This window comes from Mustelus asterias, chromosome 2 (genome assembly GCF_964213995.1).
Source record: "Mustelus asterias chromosome 2, sMusAst1.hap1.1, whole genome shotgun sequence".
Lineage (NCBI taxonomy): Eukaryota > Metazoa > Chordata > Chondrichthyes > Carcharhiniformes > Triakidae > Mustelus > Mustelus asterias.
The window spans coordinates 80,936,465-80,956,980 of record NC_135802.1 but is presented as its reverse complement, the minus strand read 5'-3'; the positions used below and the strand labels follow the sequence as shown (position 1 = coordinate 80,956,980).

Here is a 20,516-nt window from a genome sequence, read left to right as displayed (position 1 = left end):
GTACCCATTTTCAAAAAGAGTGAGAAAACAGACATCGGCAGCCAGAGGCCCATTCATCTGCTTCTGTTCCATGAAAGTGATCAATAGAAATTTAAGTAAAAGTTCTATGCTGGCTTCATGATCCAGCCTCCATTTTGGTTTCCGCTTGCAGTGTGATTTACCAAGCTGCCTGCAAAACATAACCAGCAGAATTTGGGTAACTGTCATTTCCAGCAATATTTAAAGGGATCCTCATCACCTCTTGGATAAATCCCTGGAACAATTCTAATGTCTACAATATTGTCAACTTTTAACAGGGTTCTGGCACAGTGTTTTTGTTTCATTTCAAATCCTTGTACACTTATTGCATTTAAATGGGCTTTGCCCGATGCTATCCCTGATTCTTATGCCAATCACCTTAAATTTATGCACTCTGGTTATCAACCAGCCATCCATTAAAAACAGTTTCTCTATTCACTCTGCCTAACACGTTGTTATTTTTAACACCTCCATCAAATCTCCTTTGCTCTTAACGGTAATACCATTATTATAACCTTTAACCTTGGACCCATTCTCGTATATCTTTTCTGCACTGTCTCCAGGACCTTCAATTCTTTCTTAAAATGTCTTGTTCGTCCTTTGAGGTGAAGATGACCATGTTCACCAGCTGGGGTATTTGGCAGAGTTCTAATTAGTACGTTGTCGACTGCAAAGGCTGATCTGTGCCTGGAAGTTTCTGTTGCGAATAGGAGATCCAACTGAGTTTTGGATGAGTTGTTGGCTCGAGATAACATCTTCACTTTTGGAACTAAAGATCCAGATCCCCATAAAAACCAAATCAAAACTGCACATCCTTCATTGCTTTTGCTGAAAATCCAGTCCATAGATGCATATATTCCAGAACAATTATGTCAACACGATGTACAGTATGCGGCATGCATCATAATTTCACAGATGTGAAGCACAGCATGTTCTCATCTAATCTTTGATGAGAAAATAATCTGAAATCTTTGGTGGGGTAGCTATTGTTGGGGCTATGGGTTTCACATTTGAGAGCAATTTGTTTTTTTTTAAACAATTTACCACCTAAAAATAATGCCGAAATTTAGCATTGGAAATCGATTATATTTTTTTTACAATGCTTTCAGCAACGCCTATTTCCATTTCCATTGGGTAATGCTTCTGGTCCAGAAATTGTTAAATTCAGCGTTCAGTGGATTCCAGGTTTAAAAGGGTGCATAGTTGTTGGGTTTAGTTGATGAAATAATGAACCATATTTCACTAAGCCAGTCTTGATATTTAAGTCTTGTTAACTTCTGTCCTAATTTAGTGGCTTTAAGTGCTATTTCTGAAAAGCTGAATATTCAAAACTGGTGCATGTCGATGCTTTTTTCAATTTAAAAAGATTTGAAATGAAAAAGTTAACCTATTGACATTTTGCATAATGTATATTTATGTCAGTTGTGGCTATAGAGGCCAATTCATGAGTGATGGTCCCTTCTGCAGCTGACACAGACAAATAGCGTTGGCCTGAGGCTGCCTGATGTTTTTCATTCTGGCTGGCTCTTTTCCACCACCTAGTCATTTCTTTTGCCCTCTGCGTTTTCCACACCCTTCCTGACTCTTGTCAGCAGCAAGAACTTCCCATGCATCAACTCTGATCCCGGTCAACTCCAAGTCTCGCTTGCAGACATCTGGCATTGCAGATGTGGGACACTTTTTTGGTCATGTGCTGATAACGAGCATATCTTTGAGAATGCGGCCATCATCTATTCAGCTCACAAAACCCAGCCAATGGAGTTGCCACTAATTCAAGAGAAAAAATATGTTGGGTATCCCACACTTTGGTGTATGTCCAGATCCAGCACTCTGTCCTGCCAGGAGATGCCCAATATTTGTTTGTGTTAAAGGAGGTTGAAGCTGTTTGGCTGCGTTTCTTGGCTTGCTTAAGTTGTCAATGCTTGGCTACTGTAAAGGAGTGTGCTGAGAACACAGGCCTGGTACGTGCCACCGTTTATGTATCCCATTAGTTTGCTGTTGGTATTGTTACAACCAGGATAGGGGGTGTGTGTCGTTTGACTAGCCCCACTACTCCAAGGTTGCATGCACCATTAGTTTAAAAGTTTGGTTTCCTCACCAAAAAAAACAATTGTTTACCTTTGCTACTGTTACCCAGAACAAACGAGACTTTAACCAGGCTTCTTTCAGCAAACAACAAATTTATGATAAAACCAGTCTTGGCAAATACAAAGGCAATTAACAACAGTCTGAAATATCGATGTATACTAATTACTCTTTCAAGATACCCTAAGTTGCACACATACCAAAAATAAAAATAGAGGAATTCTGCCAAAGTTTAAAAATCAACAGTTCAAGAGAAAAGGAAAGATGGTCGAGTTCTTGAAATGGCTTTCGGGTTATACGCTTGGTGTCTCAGCCCTCATCTGCAAAACGATGAATGACTCTTGCACTGCTTTTCAAGCGGACTCGAGGAATGCTCAATCCCAGCTCATATAGCAATCTGGGAGCAGCTTCGATTCACTTCTGGCTGTGGACTGGCTCTCGGCTGCAAAAAGGCTCCTGTCTTTTCTCAAGCATTTGGTGGTCCTTCCTTTCAAAATGAAACCAAAACTAACTTTTAAGCACAGTTTTCCAGGCATGGATTTTTTTCATAGCCATAAACAACCATGTAACCCACTTTGTGCATAGACCACCAGGTTCAAGCGGTTTTCAGCTTCTTTAAAACTATAAAATTACCTTTTCTTGTAGAAGGATATCTCTTCCAGGAACAGCAATCGCAGACCCGGCATAACCCTTTCAGCAACAGTATCTTTTAAAGCACAAATTCTTCCAGAGTGATCTTCATCCTTGATGGTGAACCATTTTCTGAAATCAAAATGTTCCTGATGGTACACACACAACGTTAGCATGACAGCTGCCTCAGCAGTCCTGGTGTTCATTTGTATCAAAGGACAGGTTGCTGGTAATTGTTGATCCAAGATATGTGAAGCTGTCAACGAACTCCAGAGTGAGGTTGTCGATAGTGATGAAAGGTGGACTCTATACCTGGTGTCTATGTCTTCCTGACACTAATCATCAGTCCAAACCCCTTGCAAGCCCAGATGTACAAGCTGTCGCAAATGAACTTCAGTCTGGGATGCCAGTGTGGTGTCATTAACAAACAGCAGCTCACAGAATTGATTACTTGGCAAAATGGTGCAGACACAACAAGCTGAATCTGTTCTGTGTCCCTTCTCTTCGATTGTCCCTTCTGCGCTCTAACAATTCTGTGATGAGGACATTACGCACTTTGGTCTTGGTGTGCAGACTTGCCAAGCTGAAAAGCTTGCTTTCAGCTCTGGTATGCAGGTAGATACCCCCATTTGAGTTGACGAAAGCGTACAGCTCCAACATGGAGGAAAATATGCCCAAGAGAGTTGGTATTGAGACGCAGCCCTACTTAACCCCGCTGCTTATCTTGAAGGCATTTGATTTTTTTTTAAAATCATTTACGGATGCGGGCATCACTGGCTAGGCCAGTATTTATTGCTCATGCCCAGGTGACCTTGAGAAGATGATAGTAGTAAGCTGCCTTCTTCAACTGCTGCAAAACCTGAGGTGCAGTCACACCCACTGTAATGGAGGGAATTCCAGGATTTTGACCAGCAGCAGTAAAGGAACGATCCAAGTCAGGATAGTCAGTGACTTGCAGCAGAACTACCAGGTGGTGGTGTTCCCAAGTATCTGCTGCATTTGTCCTACAACTTGGTTGGAGGCTTGGAAGGTGTTGCCTAAGGAACCTAGGTGAGTTCCTGCCGTGAATCTTGTAGATGGTACACACAGTTGCCTCTGTTCATCTGTGGTGGAGGGATTGAATGTTTGTAGAAAGAGTACCAATTGTGCGACTGCTTTGTTCTGGATGGTGTTAAGCTTCTTGAATGTTGTTGGAGCTGCACTCATTCAGGCAAGTGGAGAATATTTCATTACATCCAGACTGGTGCCTTGTTGGTCGGCAAGCTTTGAGGAGTCAGAAGGTGAGTTACTCGCCACAGGACCCCTAGCCTTTCACCTGCTCTGGTAGCCACTGTATTTATACGTAGCCACTGTATTTATACGGCTAGTCCAGTTCAGTTTCTGGTCAATGGTAACCCCAAGGTGTTGCTAGTGGGAGATACAGTGATGGTAATGCCAATGAAAGTCAAAGGACGGTTGTTAGATACTCTCTCGTTGGAGATGTTATTGCTTAGCACTTGTGGTGCGAATGTTACCTGCCACTTATCAGCCCAAGCCTGTATATTGTCCAGGTCTTTCTGCATTTGTACATAGACTGTATCTGAGGAGACGCAAGCAGTGCTGAACATTGTGCAGTCATCAGTGAACATTCCCACTTCTGATCTTATGTTAGGAAGGTCATTGATGAAGCAGCTGAAGATGTTTGGGCTAGGACCCGAGGGACTCCTGCAGTGATGTCCTGGAACTAAGGTGATTGACCTCAACCACCACAGTCATCTTCCTTTATGCCAGTATGGCTCCAACCAGCAGAGGGGTTTCCCCCTGATTCCCATTAACTCCAGTTTTGGTAGGGTTCCTTGATGCCTTACTCGGTCAAATGCTGTCTTGATGTCAAGAGTAGTTACATCAACACATTCTGGAGTTCGGCTGTTTTGTCCATGTTTGAACCAAGGCTATAATGAGGTCAGGGACGGGGTGACCCTGGCAGAACACCAATTGTCAGTGTCACTATTGCTGAGTGAGTGCCACTTGACAGTGAAATGACCCTTTCTGTCACTTTACTGATGTTCGAGAGTAGATTGATCGGGTTAAATATGTCCTATTTCTTGTGTACAGGGCATACCTGGGCAATTTTCCACATTGCCAGGTAGATACCAGTATTGTAGCTCTACCGGAACAACTTGGTTCGGGCCGTGGCAAGTTCTGGAACACAGGTCTTCAGTACTATTGCCGGAATATTGTCAGGGTCCATTGCCTTTGCAGTATCTAGTACTTTCAGCAATTTCTTGATATCACGTGGACTGAATTGAATTGGCTGATGACTGACATCTGTGATGCTGGGACCTCTGGAGGAGGCCGAGGTGGATCATTTACTTTGCACTTCTGGCTGAAGATTGTTGCAAATGCTTGAGCCTTATTTTCTGCACTGATGTTGCTTCATTGTAGCTGATGAACTGTACCTATGTAATTGGCTTTAAGTTTAAGATTCTTGTTTGCAATTGGAGTATGTAACTTTCAAACTTAACATGGAATTCGATGGTATTATTATCATTATTTCCCAGTGGATCTTTTACTGTGCCATTACAAATTAACCTGCCTCATTACATAATATTAGATTTAATAGCTTCGTCCCCAGTCAGTTCCACTGTGTACTGCTTTAAGAAACATTCTACAAACTTCTTCTGGACTGCTCTTGCAAATTTGCCTGTCTCTATGAAGATTAAAACCCTCTACAATTACATTGCCTTCACTACAAGCTCCAATAATTATTTGTTTAATGCTCTGTCCAATGGTATAATTACTGCTCGGAGGTCTGTAAACTGCTTCCATCAGTGTTTTCTGATTATTGTAATTCCTACATTCTCCCCATACTGATTCTACCGCATGGTCTTCTGAGACCAGATCCTTTCTCACTAATGTCTTTATGTCATCCTTTACTATCATGACTACCCCTCCTCCTTCGCCATTCTGTCTTTGTGAAATATTGAATGCTCTGGGATAATTATTTCTCGACCTTAATAACTTTTCAACCATGTTGCTGTAATGGCGATTATAACCAAATCGTTTGCCTCTATTTGTGGCACTATCTTTTTGCAGATGCTTCATGCATTCAGATAAGAGCCTTTATTTTTAATTGTTTACTTCTTTGCCTGCAATCAACTTATTCGCTAATGCACCATGTTAAGCTCTGTGTCCCTTCCTGGCCCACTCTTGTTGTCTTTACCCACATCTCTACACTTGCCATTGCATAACCTTTCTTTTTGGATTTCTAAATCTTTCCTCACTCAATCCCTCCTCTCTCCTCTATTAGTTTAAAACCCTGTTGACAGTCCTATTATATGATTGGTCAAGACACTGGTCCCAGCCCATCCCAACAGAATAGTTCCCTCTTCTCTAATGCTAGTGCCCCATGACACCAAACCTCCTTTCCACAGCATTTTTTGAGCCACTTGATTTAATTCATTATTCTGCTTGACTCTATACCCTGGTGTGTGTGTTGGGTAACGATTCAGAGATCATTACCTTTGATCTCTTTTCAAACTCTCCAGCGGAGCTGTTCCTGGTCCTAACTGTGTCGGTGGTTCCCACATGTCCGATGACAAATGGATGCTACCTCTCCCACCCTCCAAGTTCCAGCTGCAAGGATACATCCTTAACCTTGTGACTGAATAGGTAATACTTCTGAGCTCCCGGTCATAGCTGCAGAGAACAGTATCTATCTAAGATTTTTCAGATGGCAGTGTTTCCCATTCCACCACCCAAAGTGACGGTATGGATGATTACAGCCCTGCAGCTATATAGCATTCATGAGTATTTTAATTGGTTGAAAACCACCTGGACGGGAGACATGCCAGCCAATCAGCTTGGCCAACAACTCTGTCATCCAAGAAATGCCAGTGGCAGCAGTGGCCAGAACTGACCAGACTTCAAGTAGTCCTGAAACTCTAAGTCTGGGAGTCTTGGATCAGGTAAGGGCGGAGAGGAGGTTGGGAGGTAGGTGGCTCATGTGAAAGTGGAGGTGTGGGCAGGGTTGTTGGGGAGAGTTGGGTGTGGATAGTGGAGAGACTGGCAGGGAGGAGGAAATGAAGTGGAGAGTACCCATGGGGTGTAGACCTTTTATTGTAGGGGATGGGCACCTGATGGGGAAAAGGTTCCCCCAGCCACCCTAGGAAGGCAGCCTGCTGGGCTTCCCCACCCCCCACACACCGTTGAACTTAATTTTGAGGCTGTGCAAGAAGCAGCTGGTTAAAACTGGGCAGTCTCCCATAGGCCTCAGCCACCTCCCATAAAATAGTGGATAGGGCAGGAGAGAAGCTGGAGACTAGTTCAGGCCCCCCGTGCCTGCCAAACCATTAATTGGAGATGGAATATAAAGCTCTGCCCTGTTGCAGCAACTCAAATATGTACTACATTCTTAATATTGCTACCAAATGATGAAAGACTGATCAAAAAGAAGCCTGCAGTGACTGTTCTCTTGCCTTACCTGCCTGGTCGGAATCTGAGTATGCAATCTTCCCTACTCTAACAATGTGTGTTCTGGAGAAGTGCAGCGGAACTTGGATGAATTTTCTTTTTAGTATAATTTTTCAAACATATGTTATGAGGTGGCCACTGTGCAGACATGTGCTTTGTGACTGGAAACACTGATTTTCATTCAATTTTGAGGCTCTTTCCATTGCACTTTATGGGCAGAACAATAAAAGATTCAGCGTTTGACCCTTCTAAATAGGTAGCAATTTTACTGGAATGCACATATACAGACTCCGTTAACATGGAAACTGAATTGGGGCAGAACTTACTTAAACTTAATTCACTATCAGTTGAGTTCCATTCTGCTAGAGTTATTTATAAACCTACAAAAACATTTGTAGATGCTTTGAATATGTTGAACCTAACCCATTGTTGTGTTAATAATCCATAACACTTTATTTGTTTCAGTATCCTGAATTGATGGTTGCTTCCTATAATAACAATGAAGATGCCCCACATGAGCCAGATGGAGTAGCTTTGGTTTGGAATATGAAATTTAAGAAAATCACGCCAGAATATATATTTCACTGTCAGGTAAGGTCTATTTGTAAACAAAATGAGGGACCATTGCGCTAATGTATTTTAGCACCAAAAATGTTTTGATTTAGACCATAAGACATAGGAGCAGAATTAGGCCATTCAGCCCATCGAGTCTGCTCCGCCATTCAATCATGGCTGATATTTTTCTCAATCCCATTCTCCTGCCTTTTCCTCATAACCCTTATTAATCAAGAACCTATCTATTTCTGTCTTAAAGACATTCAATGACCTGGTCTCCACAGCATTCTGTGGCAAAGAGTTCCACAGATTCACCACTCTCCGGCCGAAGAAATTCCTCCTCATCTCTGCTTTGAAAGATTGTCCCTTTAGCCTGAGGTTGTGTCCTCTGGTTCTAGTTTTTCCTACTAGTGGAAACATCCTCTCCACGTCCACTCTATCCAGGCCTCACAGTATCCTGTAAGTTTCAATAAGATCCCCCGCTTCCCCCCCAGCCTTCTAAACTCCAATGAGTACAGACCCAGAGTCCTCAACTGTTCCTCATACGACAAGCTCTTCATTCCAGGGATCATTCTTGCGAACCTCCTCTGGACCCTTTCCAAGGCCAGCACATCCTTCCTTAGATACGGGGCCTAAAACTGCTCACAATGCTCCAAATGGGGTCAGACCAGAGCCTTATACAGCCTCAGAAGTACAGCCCTGCTCTTGTATTCTAGCCCTCTCGTATTTGCTTTCCTAACTGCCGACTGAACCTGCACATTAACCTTAAGAGAATTTTGAACAAGGATTCCCAAGTCCCTTTGTGTTTCTGATTTTCTAAGCATTTCCCCATTTAGAAAATAGTCTATGCCTCCATTCCTCCTTCCAAAGTGCATAACCTCACACTTTTCCACATTGTATTCAATCTGCCATCACTTTTCCCACTCTCCTAACCTGTCCAAGTCCTTCTGCAGCCCCTCCGCTTCCTCAATATTACCTGTCCCTCTACATATCTTTGTATCATCTGCAAACTTAGCAACAGTGCCGCCAGTTCCTTCTTCCAAATCCTTAATGTATATTGTGAAAAGTTGGGTCCCAGCACCAACCCCTGAGGCACACCACTAGTCACCGGCTGCCATCCTGAAAAAGACCCCTTTATCCCCACTCTCTGCCTTCTGCCAGTCAGCCAATCATCTATCCATGCCAGGATCTTACCCTTAACACCATGGGCTCTTAACTTATTTAACAGTCTCCTATGCGGCATTTTGTCAAAGGCCTTTTGGAAATCTAAATAAATCACGTCCACTGGTTCTCCTTTATCTAACTTCCTTGTTACCTCTTCAAAGAACTCTAACAGATTTATCAGACATGACCTCCCCTTGACGAAGCCGTGCTGACTCAGTCCTATTTTATCAGGCACTTCCAAGTACTCTGCGACCTCATCTTTAATAGTGGATTCTAAAATCTTGCAAATGACCGAAATCAGGCTAACCGGCCTATAATTTCCCATCTGCTGCCTCCCTCCCTTCTTAAACAGCAGTGTTACATTAGCTACTTTCCAGTCTTCTGGGACCCTCCCTGCCTCCAGTGATTCCTGAAAGATCACCACCAATGCCTCCACAATTTCCTCAGCTGTCTCTTTTATAACCCTGGGGTGCATTCCATCCGGTCCAGGTGACTTATCCACCTTCAGACCTTTCAGTTTCCCCAGAACTTTCTCCTTAGTGATGGTCACTACACTCACCCGTGCCTCCTGATTCTCCTAGAGCTCTGGCATCCCACTAGTGTCTTCTACCGTGAAGACTGATGCAAAGTAACTCTTCAGTTCCTCTGCCATTTCTTTGTTTCCTATTATTACTTCTCCAGCCTCATTTTCCAGTGGTCCAATGGCTATTTTTGCTTCTCTCTTACCTTTTATATATTGAAAAAAAACTCTTCCTATCTTCTTTTATATTACTAGCTAGCTTACACTCATATTTCATCTTCTCCCCCCCCCCCTCCTTATTGCTTTTTTAGTTGTCCTTTGCTCACTTTTAAAGGCTTCTGCTTGCTTTTAAAGGCTTCCCAATCCTCTGGCTTCCCACTAATCCTCGCCACTTTGTATGCTTTTTCTTTTGCTTTTATGCTGTCCTTAACTTCCCTCATCAGCCATGGATGCCTCGTCCTCCCCTTAGCATGTTTTCTCCTCCTTGGGATGAATTTCTGTTGTGCCCCCTGAATAACCCCCAAAAATCCCTGCCATTTCTGTTCCACAGTCTTCCCTGCTAGGCTTCCTTTCCAATCAACTCTGGCCAGCTCCTCCCTCATGCCTTTGTAGTTACCTTTATTTAATTGTTACACCTGATTCCAGCTTCTCCCCCTCAAACTGCAGGGTAAATTCTATCATATTGTGGTCACTGCTCCCTAAGGGTTCCTTCACCTTAAGTTCCCTAATCAAGTCTGCCTCATTACAAATCACCAAATCCAGAATTGCCTGCTCCCCAGTAGGCTGTCACAAGCTGCTCCAAAAAACCATCTCTTAGACATTCCACAAATTCCTTTTCTTGGGATCCATTACCTACCTGATTTTCCCAGTCCAACTGCATATTGAAGTCCCCCATGATTATTGTAATATTGCTTTTTTTAAATATGCCTTTTCTATCTCCTGATTTATTTTCTGCCTCACATCCTGACTACTGCTAGGGGGCCTGTACACAACTCCCATCAGGGTATTTTTACCTTTGTGATTCCTCAACTTTACCCACAGAGATTCTATGCCTTCTGATCCTATATCACTTCTTGCTATTGAGTTAACTTCATTCCTTTCTAACAATGCAACTCCGCCCCTTTGCCCATCTGCCTTTCCTTTCGATAGGACACATATCCTTGGATATTTAGATCCCAGCCCTGATCCCCTTGCAACCACGTATCTGTGGTGCCCACAACATCGTACCAGCCAATTTCAATGTGCGCAACAAGCTCATTTACCTTGTTCCGTATACTGCGCGCATTTAGGTACAACACCCTCAGTCCTGTGTTGACCACGTCCCGTCTCATACTTGTTCACCTTTTTTGCTTTGCCTGAGGTTACCTTCCTGCTGCCTTCTACACTCTCTGTTCTATTACATGGTCTTGAAACTTTACTAACCTCTCCTAAGCCCTCGGCTCCTTTAACTATTTGAAAGTCCTCAACATTGACCCCCTCCTTTAAATTTAAATGATACTTTTTAAATGAAAATGATATATTTGCAGAGACTTCTTTTGTAGCGTCATAGTTATTCTTTTTAATAATTGTCATTTATTCATCAGAGAAAATACTGTCCATTTCTATATTGTTGACTATTCTTTAAAGTGCTGCAATGTGAGAAAAATGTATCTTGGCTGAAAAAGTGTGGTACACCACTTCCTCAACTAGTCATCCACATCTTTATGCCCACCATATGGAGAAGCGACAGGCCTTGTTTTTGTGCACCTTTTTAAAATTATGCACAGATGTGTTTTAAGGCAGTCATTTTAGTTGATGTGAATGTTCCGCCGATAGAAACTTCTATATACATCTACCTTTCACACACAAGAAAATATATTTAATTCTTTATTGACTTCCCTCATTTCCCTTTCTAAGGGTAACCTTGGATATGAAAATCAAGATGATATAAATGTCCTTTTCAAAGTAACTTTTTAAATCTCTCAATCCATTCCTAAAATACTGGGTCAATTTGCAGCTTAAAAAAAGGTTTTCATGAATATGCAAATTGGTGTCGGTGATAAAATTATTTAGAAACCACATTGCAATCGGACTGAATCGACCGCTACGTTTTTTCTCTTATCGTGATGTGTTAAAGGAGCACTTCAAATAAAAAAAGGTTTGTAACAACATCAAAAATATATATTTATATAACGTTTTTAACGTAATGGGAAGTTTCAAGGCGCTTCACAGAAGTATTAGAAAATAATGTATTAGGCTAAGTCACATGGGAAGACATTGGGTCAGATGACCAAACGCTTGGTTAGGTGGGGGATTTTAAGAAGTGTCTCAAAGAGGGCAAATGAGATAGAAGGGGCAGAATGGAGAGACTTCCAGAGCTTTGCACCTAGTCATTGAAGGCAAGGCTACTAATGGTAGAACAATTCTAATTGGTGATGCACAAAAAGTCAGATATAGAGGAGTGTAGATATGTTGGAGGGTTGTGAGGCTGAAGGAGATTATGGAGATAGGGAGGGGTGAGGCCATGGAGGACTTTGAAAACAAGGATAATTAATTTAAAATTGAGATGTTGCTCCACTGGAAGTCAATGTAGGTCAGCAAGTACTGGTGATGGGGAACTTGCTGTGAGCTAAGGCACAGGTGGAATGTGGGATACCAGCCAGGAGCATGTTAGCATAGTCGAACCTAAAGATAACTAATGGCATGCATGAAGGATAACACATTAACTATAAAAATAAAGATGACAAGGTAGCATGAAATATCATTAATAGCAATATGATACTGAATTTCAGCTTTGCATTATTTATTGTAAAACAATTATGGAGAAACAGAGACAATTTCCTCTGTAAAGTAAACTAAGTGCAATCTTGGTGAATCCAAAAGGAAGGCTGATAGGTAATCTGTAGATTACAAGAACTGATGGATTGAAGGTCTGATGGTAAATAAAGTGGGGTTGTGATTTGTGGCCATCCTGTTCTAGTTTAAAATGAGGTGGGCACCATGTAAAATTTATACATTCACCACATTGCCATAATGTTATTTTTAAAATATTTTTTTAATGCATTCGTTGGACATGGTCATCGCTGTCTAGGCCAACATTTATTGCCCATCCTTAATTGCCTTTGAGGAGGTGGTCGTGAGCTGCCTTCATGAACCATTACAGTCCATATGTTGTAAGTACACCCACAATGTTGTTCGAGAAGGAGTTCCAGTATTTTGACCCAGCAACAATGAATGAACAACAATATGTTTCCTAGTCAAGAATATCTTGAGGCTTTGAAGGGAAATCTTCAGATTGTGTTGATCCTATGTATCTGCTGCCCTTGTCCTTCTAGATGATATTGGCTGTGGATTTGGAAGGTGCTGTCTAAGGAACCTTGGTGAGTTGCTGCAGTGAATCTTGTAGACGGTACAGACTGTTGCCAGTGTGCTTTGGAAGTGGAGGGAGTGAATGTTTATCGATGTGGTGCCAGTCAAGTGGGCTGCTTTGTCCTGGATGGTGTCAAGCTTCTTGAGCTGCACTCATCCAGCTAAGCGGAGAGTATTCCATCACAATTCTGACTTGTGCCTTGTAGATGGTGGACAGACTTTGGGGAGTCGGAGGTGAGTTGCTCGCCGAAGAACTAGCCTTTGACCTTCACAGGTAGCTACAGTATGTGGCTAGTCCAATTTACTTTCTGGTCAATGGTAACCTCCAGACTATTGATAGGGGAATTCAGCAGTAGTAATACAATTGAATGTCAAAGGGGGGAATGGTTAGATTCTGTTGTTGGAAATGGTCATTGCCTGACGTGTGGCATGAATGTTATTTGCCTCTTGTCAGCCGAAACTTGGAAATTGTCCAGGTCTTGCTGCATTTAGACATAGACTGCTTCAGTATTTGAGCAGTTGGAAGTGGTGCTGAACATTGTGCAGTCACGAGTGAAAATCCCCACTTCTGACCTTGTGATGGAAGGAAAGTCCATTGAGAAAGAAGCTGAAGATGGTTGGCCTAAGGAACTCCTGCAGTGATGTCCTGGCATTGAGATGATTGATCTCCAACTTCCACAGCCATCTTCCTTTGTACTCACTATGACTCCAGTTAAGAGTTTTGCCCTAATTCCCATTGAATCCAGTTTTGCTAAGGCTCCTTGATGCCATACTGAAATGTTGCCTTGATGCCAAGTGCAGTGATTGTGGCATGTTCATGAGAAACTCCCACAGCGACATCTCCATGGTTCTGCTGATGTTCAATTTGCAGGCTTCAGTGTGCCATTCTGAAAAAACATCACATGCATCAGGTAACCTATCCTTTTTAAGAGTGCAGTCCTTGAAAGAAGAATGCTTTAGCAATGCACTGCAGACTGCTGAATAATCACAATAGAACATTCAGCATCAGATACGATGTCAAACCATGCCAGGCAAATAGCTCTCTACTTCAGTGACACCACCCCAGAGGTGACATGTGTGGAGGCCAGGGATGAGGACATGCTTCTGTTAGAGCAAGAAGCCTTTGAGACAGAGCCTCAAAAAGGAATGGAAACAAGTGGCAAGGCCAATAAATGCCCAGACTGCAATACCCAGGATTTAGCAGAAATGTCAAAAGATGTCTAATGATTTCCAAGTGGTCAAATTGAGTGAATGTGTCTTCACATTGCATCTCACACCCACCTCTCTCACTATTCAGTGCACCGCACACCACCCAGCAGCACACGCTAAAACTCCTTACACTACACTTCACCCACACACATCTTCCACTTAATTACACAGTGTGCACCATTACATGCTTCTGCAAACTTGCAATCATTCAGCTCTGATAAACACATCACCCTCCCTCTTTGTTCCAGAAGGTGACCCACAACAGGCAGTAAATCTACAGAACTGGAGGAGGTCTTGTATGCCTGCAGGCCTTTTGCTCCCTCGAGGATATCATCCATAAAATCAATGGGATCAGAGTCTGTGACACCCAAAAGTGAGGCTGATGCTAAGTTTCTCCCTTGTGCATATACAGCAGTCACTCACTCCCTGTCAGCCTGAAAGGTCCCATGAATTAAAAATTGCCACTGTATTGACTGTGGAACTCCTGCTTTCCTTTCCATCCTCATTCCCTGGCAGCTACCCACCTACGTGTTTGTGCTTTCAGTAATCAAGAATTGCCACTTGGTCATCTGCTGCAGCCTCAGGAAAAAGGGCAGGAAGAACAGCAGACTACTTAGGAAGAAGCATGGCCATGTAACCTTAAACTCACAGCCACCAGCTCAGATACTGGACCTGTAAGAGTATGCAATGGACAAGACAGTGGGATATGTCTGATCATGTGTGAATTCCCCAGAGGATGAAGCTGTAAACCATTTCTGCCCGGATTGAATACTTGGCTGCATCTACAGCGTTTCTGCTGAAAATTCTGTACCATTGCCTACAAGACTGATTCATCTCTGCACACTTATCTCATTGTGTGAGGTCAGCTCCACCAGAAAAATGAATTGTACAGCATTGGTTTTCAACCTGCCAACCTCGAAGGAATGCCTCATTGGACTTTGATTCTGGATGCTGGAACCCACGTGAAACATCATTTATTTCCTCCGTGGACCCTGCACTTTAAAACTTATTTTCTTTATCCCTGTTTTACTGTGCGAAAGCCAAGAGGCATATGTTGTGACTCCCTTTTTGTGGCTTGAGGTGTGCGAATAATCTAACGTTTTGAGTTCATCCTATGCTATCTCGAGTTTGCTGTGGAGTTAATAGAAATTGGATCACACTAAAATTGAGCAATTGGAAAATATGCTGCCATTTAAAAGAGGAAGCAAATCAAAAGCATCTTTCTGCAAATAGGTGGAGCGAGAAGAAATCTGTGTTACTTAAATTAATCCCCCTCCTGTCCATAACAAGGTAGCTCATCAGCATCTTCCCATGGAGATGGCCAACAAATGCTGACCTTATTAATAATGCTTGCATTTCATAAAGGCTGAAAAAGGCTCAGGCTCATGTCTACTGTCACGAGGGCACATCTCGATGCGCAACAGGCTGTCTCAGCAGGTAAGCATTCCATACTCCAGCAAATTATTAGGATTGCTGAGGTGCCATACAAAGGGAGTAGCAGAGGCTCCATGGAGGAAGAACCTGTGGACCTCTATCAGGATGACAGCATTTGGGTAGCTGTCACTGCCACTTCACCAGTGCTTTTGCTGTTGCCTCACAGCCAGCTTGCTCAGTCTGCTGCCACCTATGATGAGGTGTTGAAGTTCAATGCAGGGCCTTCAGAGCCAAAAGCTGCTCAAGGGGCCTGGGATACAAGGGGACATTGCCTTGTGGATTCAGAACTGGCTTGCCCACAGAAGGCAAAGAGTGGTTGTAGATGGGTCTTTTTCAGAGTGGAGGTCGGTCACCAGTGGAGTGCCCCAGGGATCTGTTCTGGGACCGTTGCTCTTTGTGATTTTTATAAATGACCTGGATGAGGAAGTGGAAGGATGGGTTGGCAAGTTTGCTGATGACACAAAGGTTGGAGGTGTTGTGGATAGTGTAGAGGGATGTCAGCAGTTGCAACGAGACATAGATAAGATGCAAGACTTCAACCCAGATAAGTGTGTGGTGGTTCATTTTGGCAGGTCGAATAGGATGAAAGAATATAATATTAAGGGTAAGACGCTTGGCAGTGTGGAAGATCAGAAGGATCTTGGGGTCCGGGTTCATAGGACGCTCAAAGCAGCGTCGCAGGTAGAGGCTGTGGTTAAGAAGGCGTATGGAATACTGGCCTTCATCAATAGAGAAATTGAGTTTAGAAATCGGGAGATAATGCTGCAGCTGTATAGGACCCTGGTCAGACCCCACCTGGAGTACTGTGCCCAGCTCTGGTCGCCTCATTACAGAAAGGATGTGGAAGCCATAGAAAGGGTGCAGAGGAGATTTACAAGGATGTTGCTTGGATTAGGTGGCATACCTTATGAGGATAGGTTGAGAGAGCTAGGTCTTTTCTCCTTGGAGAAGCGAAGGATGAGAGGTGACCTGATAGAGGTGTATAAGATGTTGAGAGGTATTGATAGAGTGGATTCTCAGAGGCTTTTACCCAGGGCTGAAATGGTTGCCACAAGAGGTCTCAGGTTTAGGGTGCTGGGGAGTAGATATAGAGGAGATGTTAGGGGTAAGTTTTTCACTCAGAGGGTGGTGGGTGCGTGGGATCAGCTGCCGGTAGTGGTAGTGAAGGCAGATTCGATAGGGTCTTTTAAAAGACTTTTGGATAAGTTCATGGAAGTTAGTAAGATAGAGGGTTATAGGTAAGCCTAGTAGGTAGGGACATGTTTGGCGCAACTTGTGGGCCGAAGGATCTGTTTGTGCTGTAGCTTTTCTATGTTCTAAGGTCATCCTCTATAGCCGGCTGCAGTCACCCTCAATGAAATTCAGCAATCTTCTACCAGCGGTGCTTCAGCCACTAAAGTAGCATTTTGTCAGAACACCTAGACCAGGGAAAGGCACCCCAATGGCAGGCAGTAAATGGCTCCACAAGGGTGAATATTTTTTCTTTCCATTATTGATGTGTTCCACTATAAAAGATTTTTCTTATTCTTTCATGGAACATGGGTGTCCCTGGCTACCCCAGCATTTATTGCCTATCCCCAATTGTCCTTGAGAAGGCAATGATGAGTCCCACCACAAACTGCTGCAGTCCATATCATGTAGGGACACCTACAGTGCTCTTAGAATGGGACTTCCTGGATTTTGACACAATGACATAGATCAATGTCAGAATGGTGTGTGGTCTGGAGGGGAGTTTGCAGCTGGTTCTGTTCACATGCATCTACTACAGTTGACCTTCTTGGTGTTATAGGTCGCAGGTTTAGAAGGTACGATAGAAGGAGCCTTAGTAAGTTGCTGCAGTGCATCTTGTAGATGGCACACACTGCTGCCACGGTGTGTCAGTATTGGATGGAGTGCTTAGCAAGTGGGCTGCTTTGTCCTGGTGTCATGCTGCAATGTTATTGGTTTTGCACTCATCCATGCAATTGTAGAATATTCATTGCACTCTTGATTTGTGCCTCTATAGATAGTGGGCAGGCTTTGGTGAGTCAAGAGGTGAGTTACTTGTTGCAGAATTCCTAACCTCTTTCCCACAGTATTTGCATTTCTGGTCCAGTTCAGTTTCTGTTTACCCCCACAATGTTGATGGTGAGGAATTTAGTGATGGGAATGCCATTGAATGTCAAGGAGAGATGGTTGAATTGTCTCTTGTTGAAGATAGTCATTGTCTGGCACTTATGTGGCACAAATGTTACTTGCCATTCATCGCCTAAGCCTAAACATTGTCCAGGTCTTACAGCACATGGACACAGACTGCACCAGTATATGAGGAGTTCCACATGGTGCTGAATATTGTGCAATTGTCAATGAACAACCCCACTTCTGAGGTTATAATGGAAGAAATGTCATTGATGAAGCAGCTGACTGTGGTTGAGCCGAGGACACTACACTGAGGAACTGATGCCCTGCGAGATGATTGGCCGCCAACAACCATAACCAATTTGCTTTGTGCGAGGTATGAATCTGGTTTTTCCCCTTTATTCCCACAGATTTTGGTTTGCTACAGTTCCTTGATGCCATATTTGGTCAAATGCTGCCTTGATATCAAGGTCAGTCACTCTCACACCACCTGGGGTTCAGCTCTGTAGCCCTATTGTCCATGTTTGGACCAAAACTCTAAAGAGGCCAAGAGCTGAATGGCTCAAACTGAGCATCACTAAGTGCTGCTTCATAGCACTGTTGATGACGCCTTTGCTGATCAAATAAAATGATGTGGCGGTAATTGGTCAGGTTGGATCTGTCTGGCTTTTTGTGGACAGGACATACCTAGGCATTTTTCCACATTGTTGAGTAGACCCCAGTGTTCTAGATGTGTTGAAACAGCTTGGCTAAGTGTGTGTTGTCATAGGACCAGACACAATGTGTGTAGCCACCTCTCTCCAATTTGGCATAGTGAGGATCCATCTTGTATCTCAAGTTTGGTGTAATGTGGTGTAATGTTTTAAGTTGGGTCTCCTTCGTTCTTTAGACTGAGATTCTGTTTACATTTTCTTAGATACTGTCCCAGGTCTCCTCATCAGTATTCACTGAGTTATTTTCCCCAAGATTGCAGAGTCTCTTGCATATTCACCATGGATCTGGAACATATTTGCCGGAATTCAACCGCTCCGCCCACCACAGAATCGGAGCAGATGATGGGCGGGCAATGGAAATGTCCGTTGACCTCGGGCAGGAATTTCTAGTCTCGCTTGAACGAGGCTGTAAAATCCTACCCATTGTGTCATAAAACTTGCTGATCAATTGCTTTGGTTCTGTAGATATCAGGATTTTTTGCACTGGGGAGACACTAGCATTAAGATGCAGAGATGTCTTGAGTCTCTTCAGTTGTAAATCTCTGAAGAAGGATTATCTTGGATTATTGTATTGTGGAAACAGTTACTCAAAAGATAACGAAGGCACCACTAAACATGTCACCCAATCTAATAAGTTCCCTAACCTTCCAAGTATCAAAAGCATGGTCCATAAAACCTGGTTGGTTATCTGGGTTACCCTGAATGGGAGAGGGAGCAGAAGTCAAATTAAATCTTCCTTCCAATTCACGGACTATCTTCCATGCTCTGAATGTTAATGATTACTGGATTCTCATTTGTCAGGCACAGCCTTGAAATTCTTAAGAATTACATAGATTCTTGTTAGGCAAGTGAATCAAAGGTTTTCAGGGTAGATGGGAATGTGGAATTCAAAACAACAATTGATTAGCCATGATCTTATTGAATGGTGGAGCAGGCTTTGGTCGTATGTTTGTATGCTCATATGTCCCACAGGAGGCCTATACAATGTACACTATCACGAACAGTCAATAAAATGTGAAAAAACACAACATTGTTCCTTTTAATAATGAAGGAAATGTCCCTAATTCCCCTGAAACCATGGCAGTGCTCTCTGACAAAGTTAATCTCAACAAATAGTGATGATGCACACATGAATAAAGCTGAAGTGAAATTTAATTTTGAAAACAAATTATGCCATATTTGTACTCTCAAATCAAATTAATGGTAAAGTAGTTGTTTGACTAGGTGGCTCTTTTATTGCCCACCTGTACCTGCTGCATTGTCAGCTGATGTCCGATTTCAGCAATGAAAACTTGCTGAACTCTGTTTTCTATGCATGCTGCAGCACTTCAAATTTTAATTAAACCCGTGTGTTACGGGGGAAAAGAAAGCGCAAGTGGTGCATGGTTCTGGTTGCGATGGGAATGGCTCACTGCTGACAAAATCCTGGCTCCTGTGTCTTCCTCACAAACCGCCTTCCCATCTTTCTTTGCATTGTCAGTAAAATTGGCTTCTTCATCCAAGACATTATAGAAACATAGAAACATAGAAACCTACAGTGCAGAAGGAGGCCATTCGGCCCATCGAGTCTGCACCGACCACAATCCCACCCAGGCCCTACCCCCACATATTTTACCCGCTAATCCCTCTAACCCACACATCCCAGGACTCTAAGGGGCAATTTTTAACCTGGCCAATCAACCTAACCCGCACATCTTTGGACTGTGGGAGGAAACCGGAGCACCCGGAGGAAACCCACGCAGACACGAGGAGAATGTGCAAACTCCACACAGACAGTGACCCGAGCCGGGAATCGAACCCAGGACCCTGGAGCTGTGAAGCAGCAGTGCTAACCACTGTGCTACCGTGCCGCCCTAACCACTGTGCTACCATGCCGCCCTAACCGCTGTGCTACCGTGCCGCCCATTACTATAAATTGTATATAGTTGAGGCTCCAGCACTGACCCTTGTGGCACTCCACCAGTTACTGTTTCTCTACCTGAAAATTACCTATTTATCCTGAGTCTCAGTCTTCTGTCAGTCAGTCCTCTATCCAATCTAATATATTAGCTCTCACAACTCAATCTCTTACCTTTTATGCCCACTCTATTGAATGCTCCTACAGATTGTTCTCCTGAAGTTCAGTGGGATTGCTGAGTTGCAGACAAATAGCAGAGAGCAGTTGTGCAATGAGATTGGAACATATTGCTTTCGCTGAGGATGATAGCACCTTCGAACCTCACTGCTTGCTCAGCCAGTGCTTGATATGGTGCCAGAGAGCCAGTTGAGTC

The 20,516-nt window shown here is 43.3% G+C and overlaps 1 protein-coding gene across 2 annotated transcripts in view; it reads left to right on the top strand.

Moving 5' to 3' along the window:
* Nucleotides 1-20,516, top strand: part of dync1i1a (dynein cytoplasmic 1 intermediate chain 1a) — a 229,551-nt gene that overhangs the window by 125,738 nt on the left and 83,297 nt on the right. For both annotated transcript variants that reach the window (XM_078227973.1, XM_078227966.1), the window contains one exon: nucleotides 7,651-7,776. In XM_078227973.1, the coding sequence (XP_078084099.1) occupies nucleotides 7,651-7,776 (126 nt within the window). The remainder of the gene's footprint in view (nucleotides 1-7,650; nucleotides 7,777-20,516) is intronic.